At 41.1% G+C, this 25,410-nt stretch overlaps 1 protein-coding gene across 16 annotated transcripts in view; it reads left to right on the plus strand.

The window, feature by feature from the left end:
- Positions 1-25,410, plus strand: part of TMEM164 (transmembrane protein 164) — a 179,465-nt gene that overhangs the window by 63,038 nt on the left and 91,017 nt on the right. For 10 of the 16 annotated variants that reach the window (XR_004477878.2, XR_007474985.1, XR_007474986.1 and 7 more), the window contains one exon: positions 13,742-13,791. Coding sequence is in view for 11 of the 16 variants with exons in the window: in XM_033408832.2 (XP_033264723.1) it covers positions 13,742-13,791 (50 nt within the window). In the remaining 5 variants the exon portion in view is untranslated. Of the gene's footprint in view, positions 1-13,741; positions 13,792-19,439; positions 19,501-21,039; positions 21,202-25,410 lie in introns of those variants that run through there. The other 6 variants (XM_049705244.1, XM_049705243.1, XM_033408827.2 and 3 more) reach the window with 4 other exon arrangements.

Consider the following 25,410-nt stretch of genomic DNA (forward strand, 5'->3'; position numbering starts at 1 on the left):
TTCCTGGTTCAGTCTTGGAAGGTTATACCTTTCTAAGGCTTTGTCCATTTCTTCCAGGTTGTCCATTTTATTGGCATAGAGTTGCTTGTAGTAGTCACTTATGATGCTTTGTATTTCTTTGGTGTCCATTGTAACTTCTCCTTTTTCATTTCTAATTTTATTGATTTGAGTCCTCTCCCTCTTTTTCTTGATGAGTCTGGCTGAAGGTTTATCAATTTTGTTTATCTTCTTAAAGAACCAGCTTTTAGTTTTATTGATCTTTGCTATTGTTTTCTTTGTTTCTATTTATTTCTGCTCTGATCTTTATGATTTCTTTCCTTCTACTAACTTTGGGTTTTGTGTGTTCTTCCTTCTCTGGCTCCTTTAGGTGTAAGTTTAGATTGTTTATTTGATATTTTTCTTGTTTCTTGAAGTTGGACTGTATTGCTATGACTTCCCTCTTAGAACTGCTTTTGCTGCATCCCATAGGTTTTGGTTTGTCGTGTTTTCATTGTCATTTGTCTCTAGGTATTTCTTCATTTCCTCTTTGATTTCTTCATTGATCTCTTGGTTATTTAGTAACGTATTGTTTAGCCTCCATGTGTTTGTGTAGTTTACATTTTTTTCCTATAATTTATATCTGATCTCATAGTGTTGTGGTCGGAAAAGATTCTTGATATGATTTCAATTTTCTTAAGTTTACCAAGGCTTGATTTGTGACCCAAGATGTGATCTATCCTGGAGAATGTTCCATGCACACTTGAGAAGAAAGTGTAATCTGCTGTTTTCAGATGGAATGTCCTATAAATATCAAGTAAATATATGAGATATATTGTGTCATTTAATGGTTGTGTTTCCTTATTAATTTTCTGTCTGGATGATCTGTCCATTGTTATAAGTGAGGTGTTAAAGTCCCCCATTATTATTGTGTTACTGTTGATTTCCTCTTTTATAGCTGCTGCCTTATGTTTTGAGGTGCTCCTATGTTGGGTGCATATATATTTATGATTGTTATATCTTCTTCTTGGATTGATCCCTTGATCATTATGTAGTGTCCTGCCGTGTCTCTTGTAACATTCTTTATTTTAACGTCTATTTTATCTGATATGAGTATTGCTACTCCAGCTTTCTTTTGATTTCCATTTGCATGGAATATCTTTTTCCATCCCCTCACTTTCAGTCTTTATGTGTCCCTAGGTCTGAAGTGGGTCTCTTGTAGACAGCATATATACGGGTCTTGTTTTTGTATCCGTTCAGCGAGTCTCTGTCTCTTGGCTGGAGCATTTAATCCATTCACATTTAAGGCAATTATCGATATGTAGTTCCTATTACCATTTTCTCAATTGTTTTTGGGTTCGTTTTTGTAGGGCCTTTTCTTCTCTTGTGTTTCCCACTTAGAGAAGTTCCTTTAGCATCTGTTATAGAGCTGGTTTGGTGGTGCTGAATTCTCTTAGGTTCTGCTTGTCTGTAAAGCTTTTGATTTCTCTGTCGAATCTGAATGAGATCCTTGCCAGGTAGAATATTCTTCGTTGTAGGTTCTTCCCTTTCATCACTTTAAGTATATCATGCTACTCCCTTCTGGCTTGTAGAGTTTCTGTTGAGAAATCAGCTGTTAACCTTATGGGAGTTCCCTTGTATGTTATTTGTCATTTTTCCCTGTTGCTTTTAATAATTTTTCTTTGTCTTTAATTTCTGTCAACTTGATTACTATGTGCCTTGGCGTGTTTCTCCTTGGGTTTATCCTGCCTGGGACTCTCTGCTCTTCCTGGACTTGGGTGGCTATTTCCTTCCCCGTGTTAGGGAATTTTCGGACTATAATCTCTTCAAATATTTTCTTGGGTCCTTTCTGTCTCTCTTCTCCTTCTGGGACCCGTATAATGCGAATGTTGTTGCATTTAATGTTGTCCCAGAGGTCTCTTAGGCTGTCTTCATTTCTTTTCATTCTTTTTTCTTTATTCTGTTCCGCGGCAGTGGTTTCCACCATTCTGTCTTCCAGGTCAGTTATCTGTTCTTCTGCCTCAGTTCTTCTGCTATTGATTCCTTCTAGTGTATTTTTCATTTTAGTTATTGTATTGTTCATCTCTGTTTCTTTTTAATTCTTCTAGATCTTTGTTAAACATTTCTTGCATCTTCTCCATCTTTGCCTCCATTCTTTTTCCAAGGGCCTGGATCATCTTCACTGTCATTATTTCTGAATTATTTTTCTGGAAGGTTACCTATCTCCACTTCATTTAGTTGTTTTTCTGGGGTTTTATCTTGTTCCTTCATCTGGGACATTGTCATCTACCTTTTCATTTTGTCTGTCTTTCTGTGAATGTGGTTTTCTTTCCTCAGGCTGCAGGATTGTAGTTCTTCTTGCTTCTGCTGTCTGCCCTCTGGTGGATGAAGCTATCTACGAGGCTTCACACTGTATGTTGAAGAGAATTTTTTTTCATTGAATGGTCTTGGTCCCCTTGTTGAAAATCAGTTGGGAGGGTTTATTTTTGGACTTCGAATTCTTTCCATTAGCCTATATGCCTATCCTTGTGCCAGCACCACTTTGTCTTTATTACTGTTGTTTTGTAGTAAGTTTTGAAATCTGGCAGTGTGGATCTTCCTACTTATTCTTCTTTTCAAGGTTTTTCTGGCTCTTTGGGGTACCTTGCAATTCCATATTAACTTTAGAATTATTAGCTTGCCAGTTTGTATAAAGACATCTGTTGGATTTTTTTTTTAATTTTTATTTTTTTATTAATTTATTTATGTCTGCATTGGGTCTTTGTTGCTGTGCGCGGGCTTTCTCTAGTTGTGGCAAGTGGGGGCTACTCTTCATTGTGGTGCGTGGGCTTCGCATTGCAGTGGCTTCTCTTGTTGCGGAGCATGGGCTCTAGGCGCGCAGGCTTAAGTAGTTGTGGTGCACGGGCTTAGTTGCTCCGCGGCATGTGGGATCTTCCCGGACCGTGGCTCGAACCCGTGTCCCCTGCATTGGCAGGCGGACTCTTAATCACTGTGCCACCAGGGAAGTCCCCATCAGTTGGATTTTGATAGAGATTGTGTTGAATCTATCATCCAGAATTTGTGAGTTGTATAACATGATCAGAGCTTTGTTTTAAGAAGAGGAACCTGGCAGTACTGTATGAACTAGAGTGAAGAAGGGAAGACACTGGAGGCCTTGAGATCAGATCGGAAACTGTTATAGTAGTTGAAGAAAATGAGAACGAGTGAACTAGGAAAAGATAATGAGGGTGGATTTGAGATACACGAAAAGGTTAAATGTCAAGATGACAGGACTTGGAGACTGACTACATATGGGGCCTGAGAAAGAGGGATGGCATCAAAGATAGCTCTGAGGCTTGAAGATAGGCTAATTGATTGGATAACTGCTGTTTTTTAAAACTTTGTATTTTATTTTTTTATTAATTTTTTTAATTGAAGTGTAGTTGATTTGCAATGTTTTTTTAGTTTCAGTTGTACAACAAAGTGATTCACTTTTATATACATGTGTGTATATATATATATATATATATATATATTCAGGTTCTTTTCCATTATAGGTTATTACAAGATGTTGACTATAGTTCCCTGTGCTATACAGTAGGACCTTGTTGTTTATCTATTTTATACATAGTAGTTTGCAAAAACTTTGTATTTTAAAATGATTTTCAATTTATAGAAGAGTTGTAAAGATACTACAGAGAATTTCTATATACCCTTCCTTCAACTTCCCCTAGTGTTAACATCTTGTATAACCATGGTAAAATCCTGAAAACTGAGAAATTAGCATTGGTGCTTGAACTAAACTATAGACTTTATTCCGATTTCACCAGTTTTTCCACACACATCCTTTGTCTGTTCCAGGATCCAGTCCAGGATCCCACATTGCGTTTGGTTGTTAGGTCTCCTCCGTCCACGACAATTCCTTAGTCTCTGTCTTTTATTACCTTGTCAATATTGAAGAGTACTGGTCAGTTACTTTGTAAAGTGTTCCTTATTTGGACTTAACTTGATTTTTTTTTCATGATTAGATTTGAGTAATTTTGGCAAAAATCCCACAGAAGTGATGTCCTCCCCTTCTTGGTGCATATCAGGGGGTACCTGATGATATATGTTATTTCTGGTGATGTTAACCTTGGTCATTTGCCAGATTTTTCCACCGTAAAGTTACTATTTTACCTTTGTAATTAATAAGTACTTTCCATGCAAAAATCATCATCTTTCACTACTAATCAGCATCTATCAATGGTTCTTGCGTACAATTATTGCTGCAGTGTTTGCCTAATGTTAATTTTGCTTCCCTCATGCCTTCTGCCTTTATCTGTTGGAATTCTATTGTTGGAAGAGTTGTCCCTTCTCTCCCATTTTTTGAGGGAGCAGTTAAGCGAGGGAAGAGGTTAGGGAAAGAAGACGGCAAGTTCAGATTTAGGCATGGTAGGCATGAGATACCTGTATAACATACAGATGGAAATATCCAGAAAGCATTTGTTATCTGCATCAAACAACAGTTGAGTTTAAGATGTTGGAGGCAGGCACTATTATTATTTTCTGTTTTAGAATGTAGAAACTGAGGTTCAGGGTGAAAACCTGAGGCATGGTGGGCAAGGCAGCTGAGGGCCACATTGTCTAGAGCCTTAATTACCCGACAGATGACTTTGGAATTTGTTCAGTGACTCACCAGTGCCAATTAAAAATTCGCCGGGAGGGAACAATTGATAATCGGATCCTAGCTCTTGATAGCACTGTGTGCAGCCATAGGGAGCCGCTTAATATTCCAAATTAAATAAAATCTAAGTACCTAATGAGTTGTATAGGCCATTGGGAAAAAAGAGGTGTTATCTGGAGTTATTGGAGAAGGCTTTGTGCGGGAACTAGAACTTGCTATGGGCCTGGATGGAATTTGCAGTGAGTGGAGAACAGAAAGGGCATCCAAGAAGGGTGATGCTATCAATAGCTCATACTTATTTTATTCCTTACAATGTGCCAGGCACTGAACTAAGGGCTTCAAACTAAGTGCTTTAATCGTCACTTGTACCCTATGAGATAGTACTAATGTAATTCTCATCTGACAGACGAGGAAACTGAGTCTCGAGTGTTTAAGGATTCTCTCCTTGTAGGCCGCTGGACAAGGGAAGCCAAGTAATATATTAGCACATTATAGTACAAGCATGGAAATAGAACAAGTGTGGTTAGATGAATTGGAAGTTTAATCTAAGCTCTTGCTGATGTAGCTCACAGTAGGGATGGATTTTCTTTTGAGATCAGAATAATTATAGCTACTATGTATTGAGTGCTAGCTATGTGCTAGACGTTGTGCCAAGTGCTTTGATTGCTTTATCTCATTTGATCCTCTCCAAAACCTCGTGAGACATAGGTGCTATTTTTATCCCTATTTTAGAGTTGAAAATTCCTCCAGTCTCTTGTCCAAGGTTACAGTACTGGTGAGTGGCAGAGCCAGCATGTGGACCCGAGTCTGTCTTAACTCTAAAGCCCATAATCTTAACCACTTAGCAATGCTCCCTATCCTGCTTCCATTCTCTTAATAGGGATGAACTTGGCAGTGGGACCAGAAAACTTGATGTTTTTAAGCTAAGGTTCTCTGGTCCCTGGATAGTGCTTGGATGTGGACACCACCAAGTATATATGCCTTTGTGACTCTCCTTTTTCTATACCTCAGTCGTTGGCCAACCCCGTTCTTTCTTTGGGTATAATTCAAACAGGTTACAATGTGGTCTTTCAAGTCTGGGAACATTCTGGCTTTAAAATGAATTTGCAGTCTTTTAAATCTATCGTATGTTGATTTTTGAAGCCTGAGAGTTTGTTAGCAGGTACTCCAATTTCCCTTTTGTCTAAATTCTTGAGAGAAGGCTCTTTGTCAGCTCTTTATACTGACAAAAATGGTAATTTCTCAGAAAGAGGTAAACAGAAGGAATTAATGGGAGGATCGAGGAAATGATGCTTTCTTTTGTTATTTGAAGGGTAAAAAAGAGGTAGCTAAAAGAAGAAAGATGAGAAGGCCATTCTCATGGAAGAGTGAGTAGGATTAGCAGTGATACAATTTCTTGATTTGGAGATTTAAAATTTTAAAATATTATGAAAACAATCGGGGACTCTTTATTTAATCCCAGGGTTGTAAAAGACTCAAAGCATGGCGTCAAAGATAGAAGCCATCGAGGAAATAACAAGTATATCTGATTACATAAAGATATAAAAAGTTCCATACGAAACTACCGTAACCAGAGCTACAACAATGGCAACATGAGAAAAATATTTGCAGTAAATGTCAAATAGTCTGTATTCAATGTCATTAAAATGTAAATAGCTCTTATAACCCAATAAGAAAAAGAACATACTAGTTGAAAAACAGGCAAGGCCACAGATGGTCACATCCCCAAAGAAGAAATATGGCTGGCCAAAAAACATGTTAGAAAATAGTTTAATATTTCTGGTAATCTGAGACATGCAAATTAAAGCAATAAAGAGTGTGTGTGTGTTGTAGTGGAGGAAAATTAATTTTCCTTCTACCCTTCTAAATTCTTGTCTGAGATCCCCTTGTAATAAAAGACAGAATAACAAGAGGAAAACAAACAGACACTTAATAACTTGTATACCTCCTGTGTTCATGGGAGAGACCCAGGAAAACTGAATAACTCTGTCAAAGGGCCCAAGCCACCACCTCAAATATCATCTGCAGCTAAAGACAAAAGGGTGGAGGGAGCCAGTTCCTGAAGGTGACCCGGAAAAGCACAGTAAACAAGGGTAAGGTTGTTATGCAGATTTAAGTTGCTGCCTTTTCTATTGATAAGGGTTTCTAGAGATTCAGAGTCATCCTTCTCTTGTACAGAGAGACACCGTTACAAATGGAGTTTTCCTTTATAAATGTAAATGTCTCTTACAGAAAGAGTCTTATATACTTGATTTTCAGGGCTTCTCCTGTATGTGCTTTTTTTTTTTTTTTTTTTTTTAAACCAGCTCAAAATAGTCCTTATGCCAAAGAGACATATTCGGGGGTGGCAAATTCTGCTCCCCTTCAGTGTTTTGCCTTTTAAAAAGTGATAATGACCTATTTGGCCAGGCTGTAGCAGAAACACATTCTCATATGTTGCTGGCGGGAGTATAAATTCAAAGACATTTTCTGGAAGGCAGTTTAGAATTATCCGTTAAAAGCCTTAAAATGTATCTTCCCTTTGAAGACCTAGAAATTCTTATTCTACAAATGGAGGCTAAATAGAGAAGGATCTGAAAATTTAGACGTAACTTACGTGTGCGACAGGAGGAGATTGGTTGAGTAAATTGTTGCATATCCATATAATTGAATAAAATGAAGCTATTAGAAAATGAGATTGTAGAAGCATGTTTATGACATGGAGTATGTTCAGGATACAGTTTGGGACAATGCATGAGGCCATGCTAAGGAACTTGAGCTTTTCCTGTAGTTACTGGCCAGCCATTAAGGGATTTTAAAGGGTAGCTCAGAGCTGCATTTTAGATAGATCCCTCTTGCAGCAATGTGTCTGGAGGCAAGAGGCCAGTGAACATTATTTCAGTGGTCCAGGGAGAGAGAAGATGAGGACCCAAGAGTATAAACATTGGTGAACAGAGCCTAGGACAGACTTTGGGCAGCCCAAGGAATGGATCTTTGCTATGGTGGGTAATGTTTGTAAGCACTCCTGTTTAGGAACCCCCAAATGGTCGGGTGCTCTCATAGGCGGTGGAGCCAGGAGAATTGGAGCTGCAAGGGCTGGGCCTCGGAAGATTGTGTTGCAGGCCAAACACAGCTCTCCTGTCCCTCTCTTACTCTCTTTCCCTTTCATTTCGTTTTCCCATCCCTCTTCACTGCTTAACCTGGCTAGCCCTTCAATTAGGATGGTCTTGGTGACTGGCTGTCCTTCCCAAATACATTTCTCATAGTGTTACCGCTTCCTCCTGTGAACAAAAATTATCTTCTTTCCGCGTTATGACCATGGGGGTTTACTGAATCTAATGTTTGGGTAGAGCAGAATTTGACAGGGAGTTGGATATTGATGCCAGTGAACTTGGGGCTGATATGACTGTGGAACAGAGACAGGAACAGGAGTGGGTCGAGTGATGCTGGGAGCTCGGGTAGGGAAGGTGGGAACCTGGTACCAGAGTGGTTCAGAGGTAGAGGATGAACCGGAACAGCTGCTGGTGCCTAGATTAGGTGCTTAGGAAAAAGCTGAATTTTCGAGTTTGTGGGCAAGATGCTAGAGAGCCAGTCTCTCCTGGGGAAGCTGCGAGAGCGTGGTTTTTGAATGGAACCTGAAGGGTTTTCCAGGAAAAACCAGCCAAACAAGAGTCCAGTTCTGTAAGCATTCAGGAACTGCCAGCACCCAGCAGATCTGGGAATGAAGCAGGTTGGAGCTAAGATGAGCCTGTCCTTAGAGACTGCTGGACTCTGAAATCCATCTGCGTAAATATAATTTGCTGCCCAGGCAGGTTTGTGTTTTGAGATGTCTCGCCTTGTGAGGAGTAGATTTCTGTGTGGTGGTACAGGTGTGGGGCTCCTGCGGTGGCACCATGTGTTCTGTTGGGGGGTCTAGGGGCAGGGCTAGAGTCTAAAGAAGAGAAGCCCCTGTGAGGCTGGGACCATGTCAGGTGTGAGGTGGAAAGTGTGTTGATCTGGGAGTTACGGGACCTGGGTTCTTGCCAGAAACCTTGTCAGAACCTTCCCCCTGGGTTTCTCCATCTGTAAAATGGGATTTCATAGCAAGGCCCTGCTTACCTCCCAGGCGATGGGTAAGTGGAAGTGCTTTGTAGCATCTGTCTGTGTGCTCCCTGCCCACGCCCTTTTCTTCAGGTGCCCAGCTGGGCGGATGGCAGCATGAACACAGAGTGCCGAGTCGGTGCTGGGATGTGCTCAGATGCCTTCTCATCTTCCTGCCGTCCTTGTTTGTACTTCCAAGTGTCCTCTCTTCCTACCCTGTTTGCAGCTTAAGGGATAGTTTAGCTTTCCGTCTGCTAGGCTGAAACAAACGCCGGCAAAATTTGGAGGCAGTTGGCAGCCAATCAAAGAAGAGAGCAGGGATATTCGGGCCAAGGCTGGGGGCCTTTGGGCCTCTGAATTAACATGTTATCTTCATTCCTCTCCTTTGGTTAATGGTGATTATGGATATGGCTCCAGCATGACAAAGCAGAGAGGTTTAGTGTCATAAATCTATGAAGTTGCCAGAGGAGACTGTGAGTTTACTGGAAAAAGATACGATGGAGTTGGGATCCTTTTTCATATAAACTAAAAAAAATTTTTTTAAAAATTTTGTTTATTTTTGGCTGTGTTGGGTCTTCGTTGCTGAGTGCGGGCTTTCTCTAGTTGTGGCGAGCTGGGGCTACTCTTTGTTGCGGTGCGCGGGCTCCTCATTGCGGTGGCTTCTCATTGCAGAGCACAGGCTCTAGGCGTGTGGGCTTCAGTAGTTGTGGCACACGGGCTCAGTAGTTGTGGTGCACGGGCTTAGTTGCTCTGCAGCATGTGAGATCTTCCCGGACCAGGGCTCGAACCCGTGTCCCTTGCATTGGCAGGCAGATTCTTAACCACTGTGGCAGGCGGATTCTTAACCACTGCACCACCAGGGAAGTCCCTGGGGTCATTTTTCAAATCTCCTTTTTTGATGTGTCTACATGTATCTGCTTTAAAGTTTGCTTGAAAAAGATACCCTCTATCCTGGTGTTGGGAATAGACAAGCAAGACGAGGAAGGCCAACGTGCTGGTTGGAAATGACATGGCCACAGGAAAGTAACTGTTGGAAACTCAGTTACAGTCAAGACTAGCAGAGCTACCTGAAGAGAAATCAGATGCATGAGTGAGTTGGGACTGGAGGCTTGCTTTCTTCAGTAGGTTTCTGGGCCTCTGGCATAGGGCTGTCGTGGATCAGAACCAGCCAAATGGAGCAGTTACAGGGAAATTGGCCCCCAAGAATCTGCTTATCTCCTCTTGGCTGTGGGTATAGAAAAGTAAGAGTGAACAGTGGGGCCCAGTGTCGCATTTTTGCTTCTCTGTTTTCGCATGTTGGAAGTAATCTAGGGTATTCCAGAAGCTCAGGAAGACTGCTGGCATGGCTCTTAGGTGACTCCAGAAGTATTCTTTCCAAGGTGGTTAGGGGCCCCTGTCTGCTTTCTATATACTGTAGCTTCTGAATGTAGCCTTTGATGGGCCTGATGCTGGGTAACTCTGTACAGCCTCCAACTTGGTCCCTTGCCTACGGTGAGTAACTTTACTGCTGGGACAGTGGTAAAGAATACCGGCTTTGTTTCTTTCTTGGACTGCTCCTGACAGGTGGGGTTGAGGAGTGGGGTTAAGTTCATGTCTGGATGATTGAAATTCCAAGTTGACAATCCTTGTCCCAAACCATTAAGGTCAGATGTATTTCATAAGTCTGAATTATTTGGATTTTAGAAAGGCAATACAGTGAACGTGGTTTTTTTTTTTTTTGGCTGCGTCGGGTCTTCATTGCTGCATGCGGGCTTTTCTCTAGTTGTGGCGAGCGGGGGCTACTCTTCGTTGCGGTGTGCGGGCTTCTCATTGTGGTGGCTTCTCTTGTTGAGGAGCTCGGGCTCTAGGTGCGTGGGCTTCAGTAGTTGTGGCACGCAGGCTCTGTACTTCTGGCTCGTGGGCTGTACAGCTCAGGCTCAGTAGTTGTGGCACATGGGCTTAGTTGCTCCACGGCATGTGGGATCTTCCCGGACCAGGGCTCGAACCCGCGTCCCCTGCACTGGCAGACGGATTCTTAACCACTGTGCCACCAGGGAAGCCCTCACTTTGCTCTTTTAATCATGTGAATGTACAACCTCTTTTTTAAAAAGTTAAATTTGTGTAAGCTGTAGAGCTGAAACAGAGCCTTACATTTGCTGTTCAGATTGAGGAAGTGCAATAATTTATTATAGCCAACACTGGAGAAAATTCATCTTTTCGAATGAATACCTTTATTTTTAAATAAAATTTAACTCTCAACCACTGCGCCACCATGGAAGTCCCACAGGACATATTTTTGAAGTACCTTAACTCTTTTTGCAAACAATAGTTTTTAGTTAGAATACTTGGAGATGCTGAAAGCTGGCAGCGTTTTCCAGTCATCTAAAGGTAGCTCGACACGCCCCTATCCCCATAACTTCCCCGCCCAAAAGAAAGCTGTCTTTTTTAAATTTTTAAAATTTATTTTATTTATTTATTTTGGCTGTGCTGGGTCTTCGTTGCTGCGTGCGGTCTTTCTCTAGTTGTGGCGAGCGGGGGCTACTCTTCGTTGCGGTGCGCGGGCTTCTCATTGTGGTGGCTTCTCTTGCTGTGGAGCACGGGCTCTAGGTGTGCTGGCTTCAGTAGTTGTGGCTCATGGGCCTAGTTGCTTCACGGCATGTGGGATCTTCCTGGACCAGGGCTTGAACCTGCGTCCCCTGCACAGGCAGACAGATTCTCAACCACTGTGCCACCAGGGAAGCCCCAGTGAACGTGTTTTACAGACACTCCCAGTGGGGTCTGGGACAGCACCCCGTATTCAAAATACATTCTTTTTGTGGAAAATGTGTGTATACTCACCATAAATGGAATAAAGAAAGTCTGTAAGTAGCCCCAGCTCAGTTCAAGTCATATCTGCTACCAAATTAGTTTTGAAAAAAAACCAAACAAACCAAAAACAGACTTTTGGTTTTTAGAGCTTTTTGGATTTGGCGATTGCAGTTAAAGAATTGTGGACCTGCAATTGTCATTGGTTTTGCACTTTTAATCAAATTGATCCACAGGGGAAAGGCATGTTCTCGATGGATATTTTCTTGGCGGGGTTCTCTGATGAAGTATTGTGTGGGTAATGGACTCCTGGCCGTGTTCCTTTCAAGACCCTTTTTCTTTTCCATTCTTTCTCTTCTTCGTGGCAGGGATTCAAGCAGGTGTCTCTACTTATAGTGATTTTCCTTATAGTACCCTTTCCTCTTAAGTGTAGATTCTGAGAGAACTGAAGGACAGAATATAAAGAATATACTCGTGACAAAGCCAAACTAGCCCATAATGCAGATAATGTCTGCTCATAAATGCTCACCACAGGAGAGGGACACATATCAATGATTTTGTATATCCTCACCATTAAGTCACTGTAGGTAAGGTAACTCCATAAACATGAGTTTCATTCTTTTGTCAATCCTTCTCCTGCTGAATGTCTTTTTTTTTTTTTTCCTGAATGTCTTTGATCAAACCTTCAGCACATCTGGCTGCCTGGAGTGTTTGAATCTCCTGGGGCATTTGTTAAAATGCGCAGATTCCCGGAACCCCAAACTTCTGGAATCAGCATTCCCAATGGGGGGAGCCCAGGAATTTGCACATTTTATAAGTGCTCTGCAGGGCTTTCCTTGTCCCTCTTGAGAACCAGTGCTTTGGTGCAGTCAGACTGCCACGGCTGTAGGTTTTTGAAGGCCGTAACCCAGGCCTAGTTCAAACCAAGTAGCATGGAACTGATGGTCTCTTAGAAGGACCAGGTTCTTTTTGTTTGGTTTGAGCAGGGAGGGTAGAAGAGGACCCACTTAGTCATGCTTCAAAACAAACCAATCAAATGTGAAGGAGGAAAATAATAATAATAGAAGAAAAACAACGGAAGTTTAAAAACATGTATACCTCCTGTATACATCAGGGAGACTCAGGAAAACTGACTAACTCCCTGAAATGGCCCAATCCACCACCTTAAATACCATCTTCAGCCAAAGTTAAAAGAAAGATGTTGAGTGTTGGTTGGTGGGTAGGGGTGGAGGAGACCAGTTCCTGGAGGTGACCAGGAAAAGCACAGTGAACAAGGGTAAGGTGGTTAGGCAGATTTAGGTCCTTGCCTTCTCCATTGTTGAGAGTTTCTAGAGATTTCGAGTCTTCCTTCTTTTCCTAGAGGGAGACACCTTAACAAATGGAGATTTTCCTTATAAGTGTAGATGTCTCTTACAGAAGGGTAACTTCTACACAGTTTTCAGAGCTTTTCCTATGTCTGTTGTTTCTTAAAAACAACCAGCCTAAAGTAATCCTTATGCCAAAGAAACAAACTTTGGGGTAGCAAATTCTGCTCCCCTTCAAAATCAAAGGGAGGTTAAGGGCCTGAGGGGTGGCAATATTGATAGGATTGCCAGATGAAATACAGGCTGTCCAGTTAAATTTGAATTTCAGATAAACAATGAATAATGTTTTAGTATATGTACGTTCCATACACTATTCAGGATATACTTATACTAAGACATTGTTCATTGTTTATTTGAAATTCAAATTTAACTTGGCATCCTGTATTTTTCTTTCTAAATCTGGTAAAGCTAGGTATTGATTAACCCACCTTCCCCCATGGGAGGCAAACCAGATGGCATTTGTGTATTTGTCCTATCTCAGAATCCATTTTTACTTGTCCTAGGTTAAAAGCTTGTCATACTGGCTACTCGTGTCATGCTGATCTTGAAGAATTGAAAAACTGAGTCTTCTAGAGGTTAAGAGGAAGTGTTTTAGAGGCTGAAATGGCTTAAGAAAAGCTCTCCCCATCTCCTACCCCTCCACCAATTACTTCTTCCGCTCTTCATCCATCTCTTTCCCTCTCTCCCCGACCTACCCCTTCCCCATCACACACACACAGCCAGAACAGACAGGCATACACAGATGCATGTGCAAACACAGACATGTTTGGAACACCACCTGCTTGTCTTTTAAAGACTTTTATGTTACATTTTCTGTGTAAGAGTTTGGTTATTAATTATTATTATTAAAATAACACTGTCTCACTGTGTCCAGCATTTCTCTTGATAACCATACTTAATTTTTTTTCCATTGCAGATCTTTCTCCTGGCCTGCCCTCCATGTCCGGGAGCTGTCGTCGTCTTCAAGTAAGGGGAGATTGTTTTTCTGTTGCCATTGCTGAACTGCCTTGTCTGTTTGATAACAAAGGATGATGAACACATTGCTTGTGACCACGTTGAACCTGCAGTGCTTTGTGTCTGGGCTTCCCAAGGGACAAAAGTCTTCAAGGGTCCAATGAAACAGGCAAATGTTGTATGTGGAGATTTGGCCTTTGTGCTTTTGTCAGGCCCTGACAGATCCTTTTTAGCGATTCTTTGTGGTGGTGTTTTATGGCCAAGACATTCCCCCGTGGAAGTTTGCCGCCCTCGTAAAGTTTCTCTTGAGTGTGCTCAAGTTTCTCGTGAGACAGCTCCCCTCCTTTAGCGAATCTTTGTACTGTGGTCCTGCTGTTCCACTGAGGATACTTTGAAGGACTTTGTTTTGTGTTTTTATGGGGTTTTTTTTGTTGTTAAAGTGCAAATTAAATTGAGGAGAGAAAAATATCACCTTATTACAAGTCCTGACTTTCTTTAAAATAGAAAAGCATCAGATCCATTAAAGTGTATTGCAGGCAAATCATGTTTGTCTGAAGGCAAGTTTGCTTAAATGAAATTCTCAAGAGTCCCAGAAGCCTCATTTTAACCACGAGTTGTGACCATCTCATTTATCAAACCTTTTATTAGAGTTGCTAATGAGAAGCTAAATCGACCCAATTAATTTTGTCTCTTTCCCCCTTCTCTGGCCCCCATTTTGGAGCTGTTTCTGAGCAGGGAAATGGCTGCGAGCCAGAGAGAGAGGGCAAAAAGTAAAGAGCCCAGCCAATCCTTAGATAATTGAGAGTGGTGTAAATGGCTTTCTGATTTAGTTAAGTCTTTTAAGTGTTAGGTAGGGGAAAACATACCCTATTCGCTGCTTCAGATAGCTCCTTGGAATAGCCACTTAGTCTCTTGCCTAAGGTGAATAACTTTCTGCTGGTTGAGGGGTAATGGATCCTGATTTCATAAGCTCTTACTTGGACAGCTTCTAAGCGGAAGGTGTATTTAACCCTGTTTTCCCCCCTTGATTTCCCAAAATGGGCTCAATTTTTCAGTGGCATGTTTTAAAAGTCACATTTATTGGTTTTATTTCATTATTATGAGAGTAACAGTTCTCATTATAGAAAATGCAGAAACATAAAGAAGAAAATAAACACCACCCCTAATCCCACCAAGAGATTATTTTGGTTATTGCCTTCCTTTTTTGGTTTTTTTAAAGTTTAACAAGCAGAGACCACATTTAGTTTTTTTTATTGTATCTTTTCTAAATTGAATTCAATTTATGTGTGTTTGTACATATAAAATACATAAATATAACTGCTGGATTTATTTTTTTATAGTGGTCCTTTTTACCCTGTCCTTTTCCTTATTTGGTTTGTCCCTTGCCTCTACCTTTCCACATCATCCCTGTATATTACCAAACCAGTATGTATCCTTCCATATTTTTCTCCATGCTCACAGGTATACACACGCATACACACACACACACACACACACACACACACACACACACACACACACACACGGGTTTTGGAATGTTTTGCTGTTTTTGTTAATTGTTTTATAAAAATAGAATTCTATATATACTTTAACACATCCTACTTTTTTCATCTCATGAAAATCTATCAAAGCCTCTTGGTATGGCTCTTATTCTTTTAAAAGACTGGAAAATATTTCATGGATGCACTATTTATTTAGCTATTCCCCTACTAATGAACATTTACATTCTTTCCAGATTTCGGCCACTACAGTCGATGCTTGAATTAAACATCATTGTGCTTATGCCCTTATATACTGGTGCTTTCAATTTATACACACAGACACAAATGTTTATATATAAATAAATATTTGTTTCCATATTGCTTTACAAAAACAGGCTGTTATAATTCACTTTTCCCTTTTATATGTAACATATGAGATTATTGTTTGTTTCACGTCCCTACTAGCATAAGGTTTTATGGTTCTTTTATAATTCTGACAACTTAATGGATGTATTTCCTTGGCTACTAATGCATTTTGGTTTTGTCTCTCTCTCTCTCTCTCTCTTTTGGTCCAATTGGATTTTCTCTTTGAATTATCTGTTCATATTATCTGCCCATTTCCTAGGGGTTATTTATATTTTTCTTAACCTGTAAGCCCTCTTTGTATATTTTGGATATTGGCCCTTGGTCTACCATCTTTATTATAGATATCTTCCCCAAATCTGTATGTATTGACTTCACTGATGGTATATTTTTCCACATAATCTTTTTCATATCCAAATATGATTATTTTCTTAGAGCTTCTGGGTTCCCAGTCTTTGTTAAGACTGTTTTCTCAAAGATGGATAACCAGTGACAGTAGCGTAATATGTTAAGTAATCCTTACTCTCCCCTGTGAACTGAACTGCTATCTTTGTGTCATCAAACTTTTTATATACGAGGATCCATTTATGGACTCTCTGTTCTGTTTCATCTGTGTGTCTATTTGTGTACCTAAATCATGTTGATTGGATTACATTAGATTCAATAATATTTTTCTTGGCTATTCTTCGGTATTTTTTCTTTTCTGCACATTTTAATATCACTTATTCAGCCCTCCCAACCCCACCCTATTGGGATTCTAATTAGAATTGCATTAAATTTATATTTCAGTTTTGTAAGAATTGATTTTTTAAAACCTATAGCTCTTTTTGTCTAAGAAATGGCATTTCTTTCCATCTGCTCAGATCTTGTTTTATGCCTTTCTTGATACATTTATTCTTAAAGATTTAGGGACTTTTTTGTTTGTTATGAGTGGAATACTATCCTCCTTTCCGTTCCTAAGTGCCTCTTGCTAGAATAGAAAAAGTTTATTAATTTTAAAAATAGTTTTTATATCTAGCTATCTTACCTAATTGTTTTGTTAGTTCTGGTAACTTTCATTTTAGTTTTATCTTTTCTTTCCAATGGTTATATCATTTATTTCATTTTCTTCTGTTTTTGCTAGAAACTCAAAGACAGCGTTAAATAAAAATGATGCTGGTGGGCCACTCTGTCTATAACTAATTTCAAATAGAAATGGTGTTCCTCCATATTTGCTGTTGGTATTTGTCAAATAGTCTATTATATTTAAATAGTCTCCACATTTACTTGGAGATATTTTAAACGGAAATGGTTCTGTATTTTACCAAATGCTTTTGATAAACTAGGGTTTATTTGGGTGGCTTGTTATACTATCCCATCGATGTCTCTGCTGAGTTTGCCACCAATTTCAGACTCTTGTATTTGTAACAGCCAGCAGGCCAGATTTCTCTTCACCATTCTTCCCAGACTGTTCCTTTACTCACACTTTTTTCATAGCTAGTCCGAACCATTTTTTCCTTCCAAATGAACTTAAAATGTTTTTGTCAGACTCTTCCTCCAAATACTGTTATTTTGATTGGAATTACTTTAAACCTAAAATTTCATTAATGTCATTACCATAGTGAGTCTCTCTATCCGGGAAAAGACATATGGTAGATTTCTTAATTTATTCTAGGGTGTGTGTGTGGATGGTGTATCCCGCAGATTTCTCATCAACGTCATTCCTGGACAGTTTGTAGTTTATGGTATCATTTATTTATTATATTTTCAAACTAATTATTACTGGTACATAGGAAAGATTTTGATTTTTTTATATGTTTATTTTATATTTGGCCACCATGCTTAACTCTTTTAGTAGTTTTTCAGTTGCTTCACTTGGATTATTTTGGAAATTAATAGTATCAACTTCCATATGATAACTTTATCTCCCTTCAAAGAGCAACTTTTTTCAAGTCTGATTGTATTAACTAGAACTTCCAGGACGATGTTAAATAATAGTAGTACTGGCCGGAATTCTTGCCTTGTTTCTGATTTTAGTGGAAATGTTCCTAGTGTTTTCTCTGTTGACTCTCATGTTGTTTGTTGGTTAAGATTAAACATCCTTTATAATGTTAAAGAATTTATTCTTAAGTTATCAACCCCCCCTTTTAAAATCAGGAATGTTTGCTGAATTTAGCTAACGCTTTTTGAGAATCTATTGAGAGGTTCATTTGGGTTTTCTCCTTTGACCTCCCCATTTGGTGCGTTGCATTAATAGATTTCCTAATAACAACCTTTGTTGGATTTCTAAGGTCAGCTTTCCTTTTCCTCTGCATACTTGGGAGAGGTTCAGATTTGACCACCATACTATGAATTTGGTAGATTCTGCTCTTTGCCATCTCCAATGTGAAATTTAATTCTGCTGCAACAATATTTCTTTGTAATTCTTCCTTGGTTTGCTGAGCTTTCTCTTCACTCCAGTTTGGTGTCTTTCCTTCTCAATATGTTTTGATTCCAGTGGCTTTCTATACCTGTTTCACAGAGTCCATGTTTTCTTGTGTTCTCTTGAGGATGCCATCTTCTAAAATATTTCTTCTGGTTCAGACACTAAATGTAGACTTTTGTGCTTCCTCCAAGTCTTCAGAATGATACACATTTCCCTTCTGCTGCTAGAGGTTTTCATAGGAAGCATGCTGTCTTTGGGGGTATGTTTATGCATATTAGAAGGAAGATTTATTTATTCTTTGTTAAAGACACAGGGCATGTGGATTTCATTTGAGTATCCTCATATTCTCTTTGGTATTGGTTAGAACCCCTTCTCAGCTCCACTCCTGGTGGCCAGTTTGATGCACAGAGCTTCCAACCCATTTCCCAGTGTCTAGCAACTTCATCTGGTGGGTTCTGCTAGACGCATATAGAATCGCTTAGTCCTACTACTAGATTCTCTGACACGCTGAACATATAAAGTATGTGAAAAACTACAGCCTCCAACATGCATTGGTCCCTGAGTTTTACTTGGGAAGTCTCCCACTCCCAGAATGCAGTGTGACAGTACCAAAGCCATCACTTCAGCCCTTTTGGTGTGTGGGAGGAGTCTCCAAATGGATATAGACCAGCTTTGGGAGTTGTTGGTTTTCCTTGCAAACAGTAGCCCTGTAGTGGAGGCATGGCTGTCCAGTTTGCTGGTTCCTAGATGAACTCTCCATTGCTAAGCCATGGGGCTGACAGTGCTGTAAGGTCTCGGTGTTTTACTATCTCGTTTCAGGTTTCTGCTGCACGAATTGGCCCCAGGTTGTTTTTTTCTCATTTCAGCCTTAGGTTTATTGTTAATGGAGATTTCTTCCAGATAATTGTAACAAGATGGCCATTAGTCTAAGTTTTCAGTAATTTGGGGGAGTTTTCTCATTTTCTGTATCTTGATAGGTATTTTAGTGGAAAGCTGGGAGAGGCTGTGTTAGTGGTGGTTAAGCAAATGCTATTTTAAACTAGAAATCCAGTGTGTGTGTATGTATGTATATACGTGTGTGTGTATAAATATATATGTATTTTAATTTTTGGCCGCGCTGTGCAGCTTGTGGGATCTTAGTTCCCCGACCAGGGATCAAACCCACACCCTTGGCAGTGAAAGCGCAGAGTCCTAACTACTGGACTGCCGAGGAATTCCCTATATTTTGGTTTAGAGCAGTGGTCGGCAACCTTTTCCTATGAAGGGCCAGATAATAAATGTTTTAGATGTTGTAGGTGATATGATCTGTGTTTTAACTACATACCTGTTGTTGTAGCATGAAAGCAGCATAGACAGTACTGTATGTATACAAATGAGTTTGGCTGTGTTCCAATAAAACTTTTCAAAAACAGGAGGACTGGTCGAAAAAGTTCTGGAGACGGATGACAGTGATGGTTGCACAACACTGTGAAGGTATTTAATGCCACTGAACTATACACTTAAAAATGGTTAAGATGGTAAATTTGATATTATGTGTATTTTACCACACAAATCACCCCCCTCCTGACCCAAACGTAACAGGAGGACCATATTTTGCTGACCCTGCGTTTAGAGCCATTCAATCTAGCACACAGAAAGAGAGGAGGAGGGAAGAGGAAATTCCATGTGTACAGGGACTTTGCTCAAAGCTCAAAGGCAGTGAGGCAGATTTCTCGAGTATTTAAAAGGAATATCATAGTTGGAGTGGGGTGGGGTTCTGGAAAGCTGCAGTTCATCCTGGTGATATCATCCCATGCTCTTTAGGGATAGAGATACCCAGAGTTTATAGTCACACTTTCTGGCATAACGATCAGAGCGGGGATTTTCTCCTCCCGAGGCTTGGGGAACCTCTGCAGCTGTCACAAGTGTTCATATCAGATGCAACTGAAAAGCCAGCCAGTCCCTCCTTCTTGGCGACTGGTGATGCTTCCTGTAGATGATCTGGTGTCTTCCCAAGGCTAGAAACTCCTAGTTTCTAGTTTATCCTAGTTTATCCAGGTTCACTGGATAAAAAGGAACAGCCGCTCGTCTGAGTCAGCTGTTGCTGCACCTCCTTTCCAAGATTCTTGTGCCATTAGGATTTACTTGTCAGCTGGAGACCTGGGCCCTTCGCCTCTGGAAACAATGCTGCTCTCAGGACCCCAAGCCACATTTCTCTCAGTGGTGTGGAAAACATTCTCCAACTTCCCAGCTCTAGCCTTGGCAGCCCTCAGCGTTTCTAAGACCTGGAAAGAGACTGAAGTCTAACCGTGGCCTCCCATCTCCCTGGGGGAAGCAGGTCTCTGGTGTGTTTAATGCTGTTCTTAGAGCAGAGTTAGCATATCCAGATCCATTTATATGGTCGTGCCCCATCTGAAGCTGAAGTCGGAGGACATCTAAGAGCTCTCTGTTGCACCTGAAAGGCGGGCTTGGTGCTGAAGGCCCACCAGTCATGTGACCTGCAGGCATGGCCAGGGCAGCCTTGGGCAGCGCTGGGTAGCTCGGAGTTTCGTGCTCTCTGTTGGAAGGAAGAAGTCGTCATCACTTGGTAGCTAGCTTTCACTCCCCCTTCCCCGTCTCCATGGATCCCGCCACCATAGAGGGCTCTGAGTGCCAGTAGCCTCTTAGCAGCCAGGATGCCGAAAAGCAAGCTGAAAACTGGCTTTAGAAAAGGATGGAATTCTTGGTTTCACAAGGGCCTAGGAACCTCTTCGAGAAGCCAGCCTTTTGGAACGTTCCTGTCTCTGAGCTGGGGTATTTTGAAGGAATAGATGGAGGAAAAGGGAGTGACTAGCTTTGGGTTGTGACCAGCCAACTTAGCTGTCTTGTGAGCACCCGTGGCAGAGAACTCTTCCCCTACCCCACCCCAGGTAAGAAAAGTGCATAGCCCAGAGCTGGTTTACATCCTCTGCCTCAGGAAGTGTAGGGTACGGGCACCCCCACCTCCCAACGCTGAACCCCTTAAATCTGCTTATTTTCATGTACCCATGGAAGGGAGTGGACCTGTGATGCAAGCAGTATTATTTGGTCATGAGTGTCTGCTGACTCAATCTGGAGAGGCTTTTGAAGGAGATGAGATGAAATTTCATCTGTGCTACAGAGAGCAGGGGTGCATTGCTGGATGGAAAGAGGTCTGGAGGCCGGGTGTGAGCCAAGGTAGGTGAGGGAAGCATGGGGGCGCGTGAGGGCAATTACGACAGCCTGACATGTGATCTTGGCATTGCAAGACTGATGCCCTGTTGGCCTTGGGGCCACATGGTATTATGAGAGTTCAGTAGCCCCGTGACCCTCTCTTTCTCTAGATCCCATTTATTATACACTCAAATTTTTAAACAGCAGTCTTCTCCCCAGGGAGACTCATGTCTCTAGGACTGTCCTGAGTTCATGAGGTGGGCTCAGGCTGAAGCTGCTGTCTTAGTGGTTTCACCGTCTCAGCACCCCCTTTCCTAGTGCTCAACAGACCCGCTGCTCTGGAACCCCCAAAGGAGCAGCCTTTTGGCATCTTCACCTCAGAGGTAGCTGCTTTTTGGTCTAGCTTTGGACTCATGACTGAAAAGGGTGTTTGAGAGACTGTCTCTGACCTGGGCAGCTTTATTAAGACTGTTCTTGGCATGGGAGAGGAAGCCGTACATATGAATGCTGTAGATTTCAAAGGGAAAGATACTGGAAACCTAAAATCCGTAGTAAATAAACAGCAATTCAAGGACACCGATTTCCTTGCTGATACGGAAGCTGCTCTGGTGTCTGCGGTCCTCTGAGCCGCTGCCACGTTGCTGCCTGCAACTATACATATTCTCCCTTAATGCATGGAAGAGGGAAGAAGCTTTCAGACTGTTCACGGGTCTCCCCTCCCCTTCCATACACAGCAGAAGCAGCCTTTCTCCCCACGTGTACATATTCAGTTTTGTTCTCTCCTGGGAATTTTTGACTTCTACAGTCTTAGACCACAGTTTCTTTCTTTCTTTTTTTTTTAAATTTTATTTACTTTTGGCTGTGTTGGGTCTTCATTGCTGCATGCGGGCTTTCTCTAGTTGTGGCAAGTGGCTACTCTTCGTTGCGGTGTGCGAGCTTCTCATTGCGGTGGTTTCTCTTGTTGTGGAGCATGGGCCCCAGAGTGCACAGGCTTCAGTAGTTGCAGCACACAGGCTCAGTAGTTGTGGCGCATGGGTTTAGTTGCTCCATGGCATGCAGGATCTTCCCAGACCAGGGCTTGAACCTGTGTCCCCTGCACTGGCAGGCAGATTCTTAACCACTGTGCCACCAGGGAAGTCCCTGGCCCACAGATTCTGATTCAGTATTTTCATCTCCCCAAATTCTCTCCTGAAGTCTCTCTGAAGGCTTTTGGAGCAGGGACTGCTTTTGTCCTTTTTTTCTCCCTCGTTGGGCTGTTCTGCTTTCAACATGTGCTTGAATGTACACAATTTCCCGGTAAAAGCAAGGCCGGAGATACAGATGACTTTTCCCATCTGGGGAAGCATGAAAAGGAGTTCTCAGCAGAGGAGCGGGGACTGATCGTTTTGGGCCTCTTCGTACTTTGTCAGCACACCTGATCCTTTTGGAAGCCAAGTTCAGAATCTACTGTGCTAATTATTGGGCAAAAGTAATTCCAGGAGGGAAAAACAGTACAGGATAATAGATAAGGTTTGGGTAAGCTGTGTAGGAGCTGTTCAGTGGGTAATGAAAAAGTAGGGGGAATTCCCTGGCGATCTAGTAGTTAGGATTCTGCACTTCCACTGCTGGGAGCACAGATTCAATCTCAGGTCGGGGAACTAAGATCCTGCATGCCGCACGGTGCGGCCAAAAAAAATAGAAAAGAGAGAGAGAGAGAGAAAAAGGAAAAAAAAAGAAAAGAAAAAATAGAGATTTCATTCTCATTATAAAAATAATCCAGTCACTATAAGGAAAACATCAAGCGTTACAGAACAATAGAGAAGAAAATAAGAATAAGTGATAATTCCTCCATTAATATGTTGGTATAATTTCCTCCCAGTCTTCTGTGTATATATGCCCATTATGAAAAACAAAATTGGGATTATTTTATACATGCTACTTTGTAATATAGTAAAAGTTAATATGCTGTGATTGTTTCCCAGTGTCATTAAATATTCTTCTAAACATGATTTCTAATGACTGCATAGTATTTCATCATTTGAATGGACATAATATGTATTTAAACCGTGCCCTGTTATTCGACATTTGGTTTGTTGGATAGATGTGATTTGTGGAATCTTGAGAGCAGTGGAAGTAGATGGCTTCAGGTTATAGTTCTGCTATTTCTTAAGCCTTCGGAGCAAGGCTTAAATCTTAGCATCTATTTCCTCATTTGTCAAAGAAGGCTATGAATAGTAACTACTTCCTTGGTGGTGACAATTAGATGAGAGATGATCCATGTTAATCTCTTAGCGTGAAACCTAACATAGACTCAGTAATCAATAGGTGTTAATAATATATAGAATTATCCTTGTCCTTAGGCTTCACCATCTGTGTACTAACCTAACTGTTAGAATTAGGATCCCAGGGAAGGAAAATTGCTTTCATGCAGATAAGTAGAATTTCAGAATGAAAACTGCCTTCGGAGAAGTAACCCTTTTCATTAGTTGGGCACTTTCCAGATTGGGCCTTGGGCCAACGTCATGAAATTCACAGGAAGAAAGGTTTTGGAGCCCCTGCAGTTGTGTAGCCCCATTTGGTCCAGAACAAGGAAGCGGGAAACCACCAGTTGCAACCAGGAAGTTTATCTTCGTGCCCACAGGCAAAGCCAGCCAAGCCTTCCTGTTGTACTTGTTTGGTTTTCTTTACTTGTTTTTTTTATTTTCCAACTTTTATTCTGAAATTTTTCAAACCTTTGGAAAGGTGAACAGGGCGGTACACCAAGCACGGTTATGACCTCCACCTAGATTCAGCGGCTTTTGGCATGCTTTCTGATAAGTGAGTTCAAAGATGTAAGATCCTAACTGCATTCCCTGCTACATGACAGGCTTGTGCTGTGGGGCCTCACACAGCGGGCAAAACGTATATACTCTGAGACCAAGGGTTTACGGAAACAGAAGTAGAGTGGAAGGACCCTAGGCTCTGGGATGATAGAAATATATCTATTGTTTTTATAATACAAATTACAGAAAGCAAATCTTAACGTAGTTCCTGGCTGAAGGGAAAAAAGTCGATCCAGACGTCAATCAACATGACAATGTATAAATAACTTCTAATATATTCATATAATTGAATAATATACAGCAGTGAAAAACAGACTAAGTGTGTTAACATGGACAATTAGAAGAAGCCATGTTGAATGAAACGTAATTTGCAGAAGGGGATGGATATGCATGTGTACGCACACACACAGAGTATATCATTTATCATTTATTTAATGGGATAGACATTAAACAACAATGTATATAGTTTGTGGATATATACAAATGTAATAATGTATAAAAACATAGGAAGGGGGTTCCCTGGTGGCACAGTGGTTGAGAGTCCGCCTGCCGATGCAGGGGACACAGGTTCGTGCCCCGGTCCGGGAAGATCCCACATGCCGCGGAGCGGCTAGGCCCATGAGCCATGGCCACTGAGCCTGCGCGACCGGAGCCTGTGCTCTGCAACGGGAGAGGCCACAACAGTGAGAGGCCCGTGTACCGCAAAGAAAAAAAAAAAAACATAGGAAGGACTCCAACTCCTTCAGAATAAAGGCTCCATCTGGTTAGGGAGTCGAGGAGATGAATGGTATTCAGGAAGGTTACATGGAACTTCAACTAAATCAGTAATGTTCAAATTTATTAAAGTGGGATGCTGGACGCAGAGGTTCCTTTTATATTATTTTTATACTTTTCTGTATGTTGGAAAATTTTAGTGTTAAAACTAGAGGGAAAAAGCACTATTTAAAAGGCTTAGAATCTAGGATCACTTATTTTGTAGGTGCAAAAGCTGAGGCTGGGAGAGTTGAGTGTTTTGCTTCTCATATATTTTTGAATTTTATTTAATTATCATACAGTAGAGTTGACTTTTTGGCATACAGTTCTATGAGATCTTTTTTTATTATGATAAAATACACAACATAAAATGTAACATCTTAACCTTTTTTAAAGTGTACGGGGTCAGTGGCATTAAGTACATTTATGTTGCTGTGCAACCGTCACCACCATCCATCTCCAGAACTCTTTTCATTTTGCAAAAACTGAAACTCTGTACCCATTAAGCAATAAATCCCATTACCTCCTATCTCCAGTCCCTGGCAACCAGCATTTCTGTCTTTACGATTTTGACTACTCTAGATAGGTACCTCATACAAGTGGAATCATACAGTATTTGTTCTTTTGTGACTGGCTTACTTCACTTAGCAAAATGTCCTCAAGGTTCATCCATGTTGTA

This window comes from Orcinus orca, chromosome X, assembly GCF_937001465.1.
Source record: "Orcinus orca chromosome X, mOrcOrc1.1, whole genome shotgun sequence".
NCBI lineage: Eukaryota > Metazoa > Chordata > Mammalia > Artiodactyla > Delphinidae > Orcinus > Orcinus orca.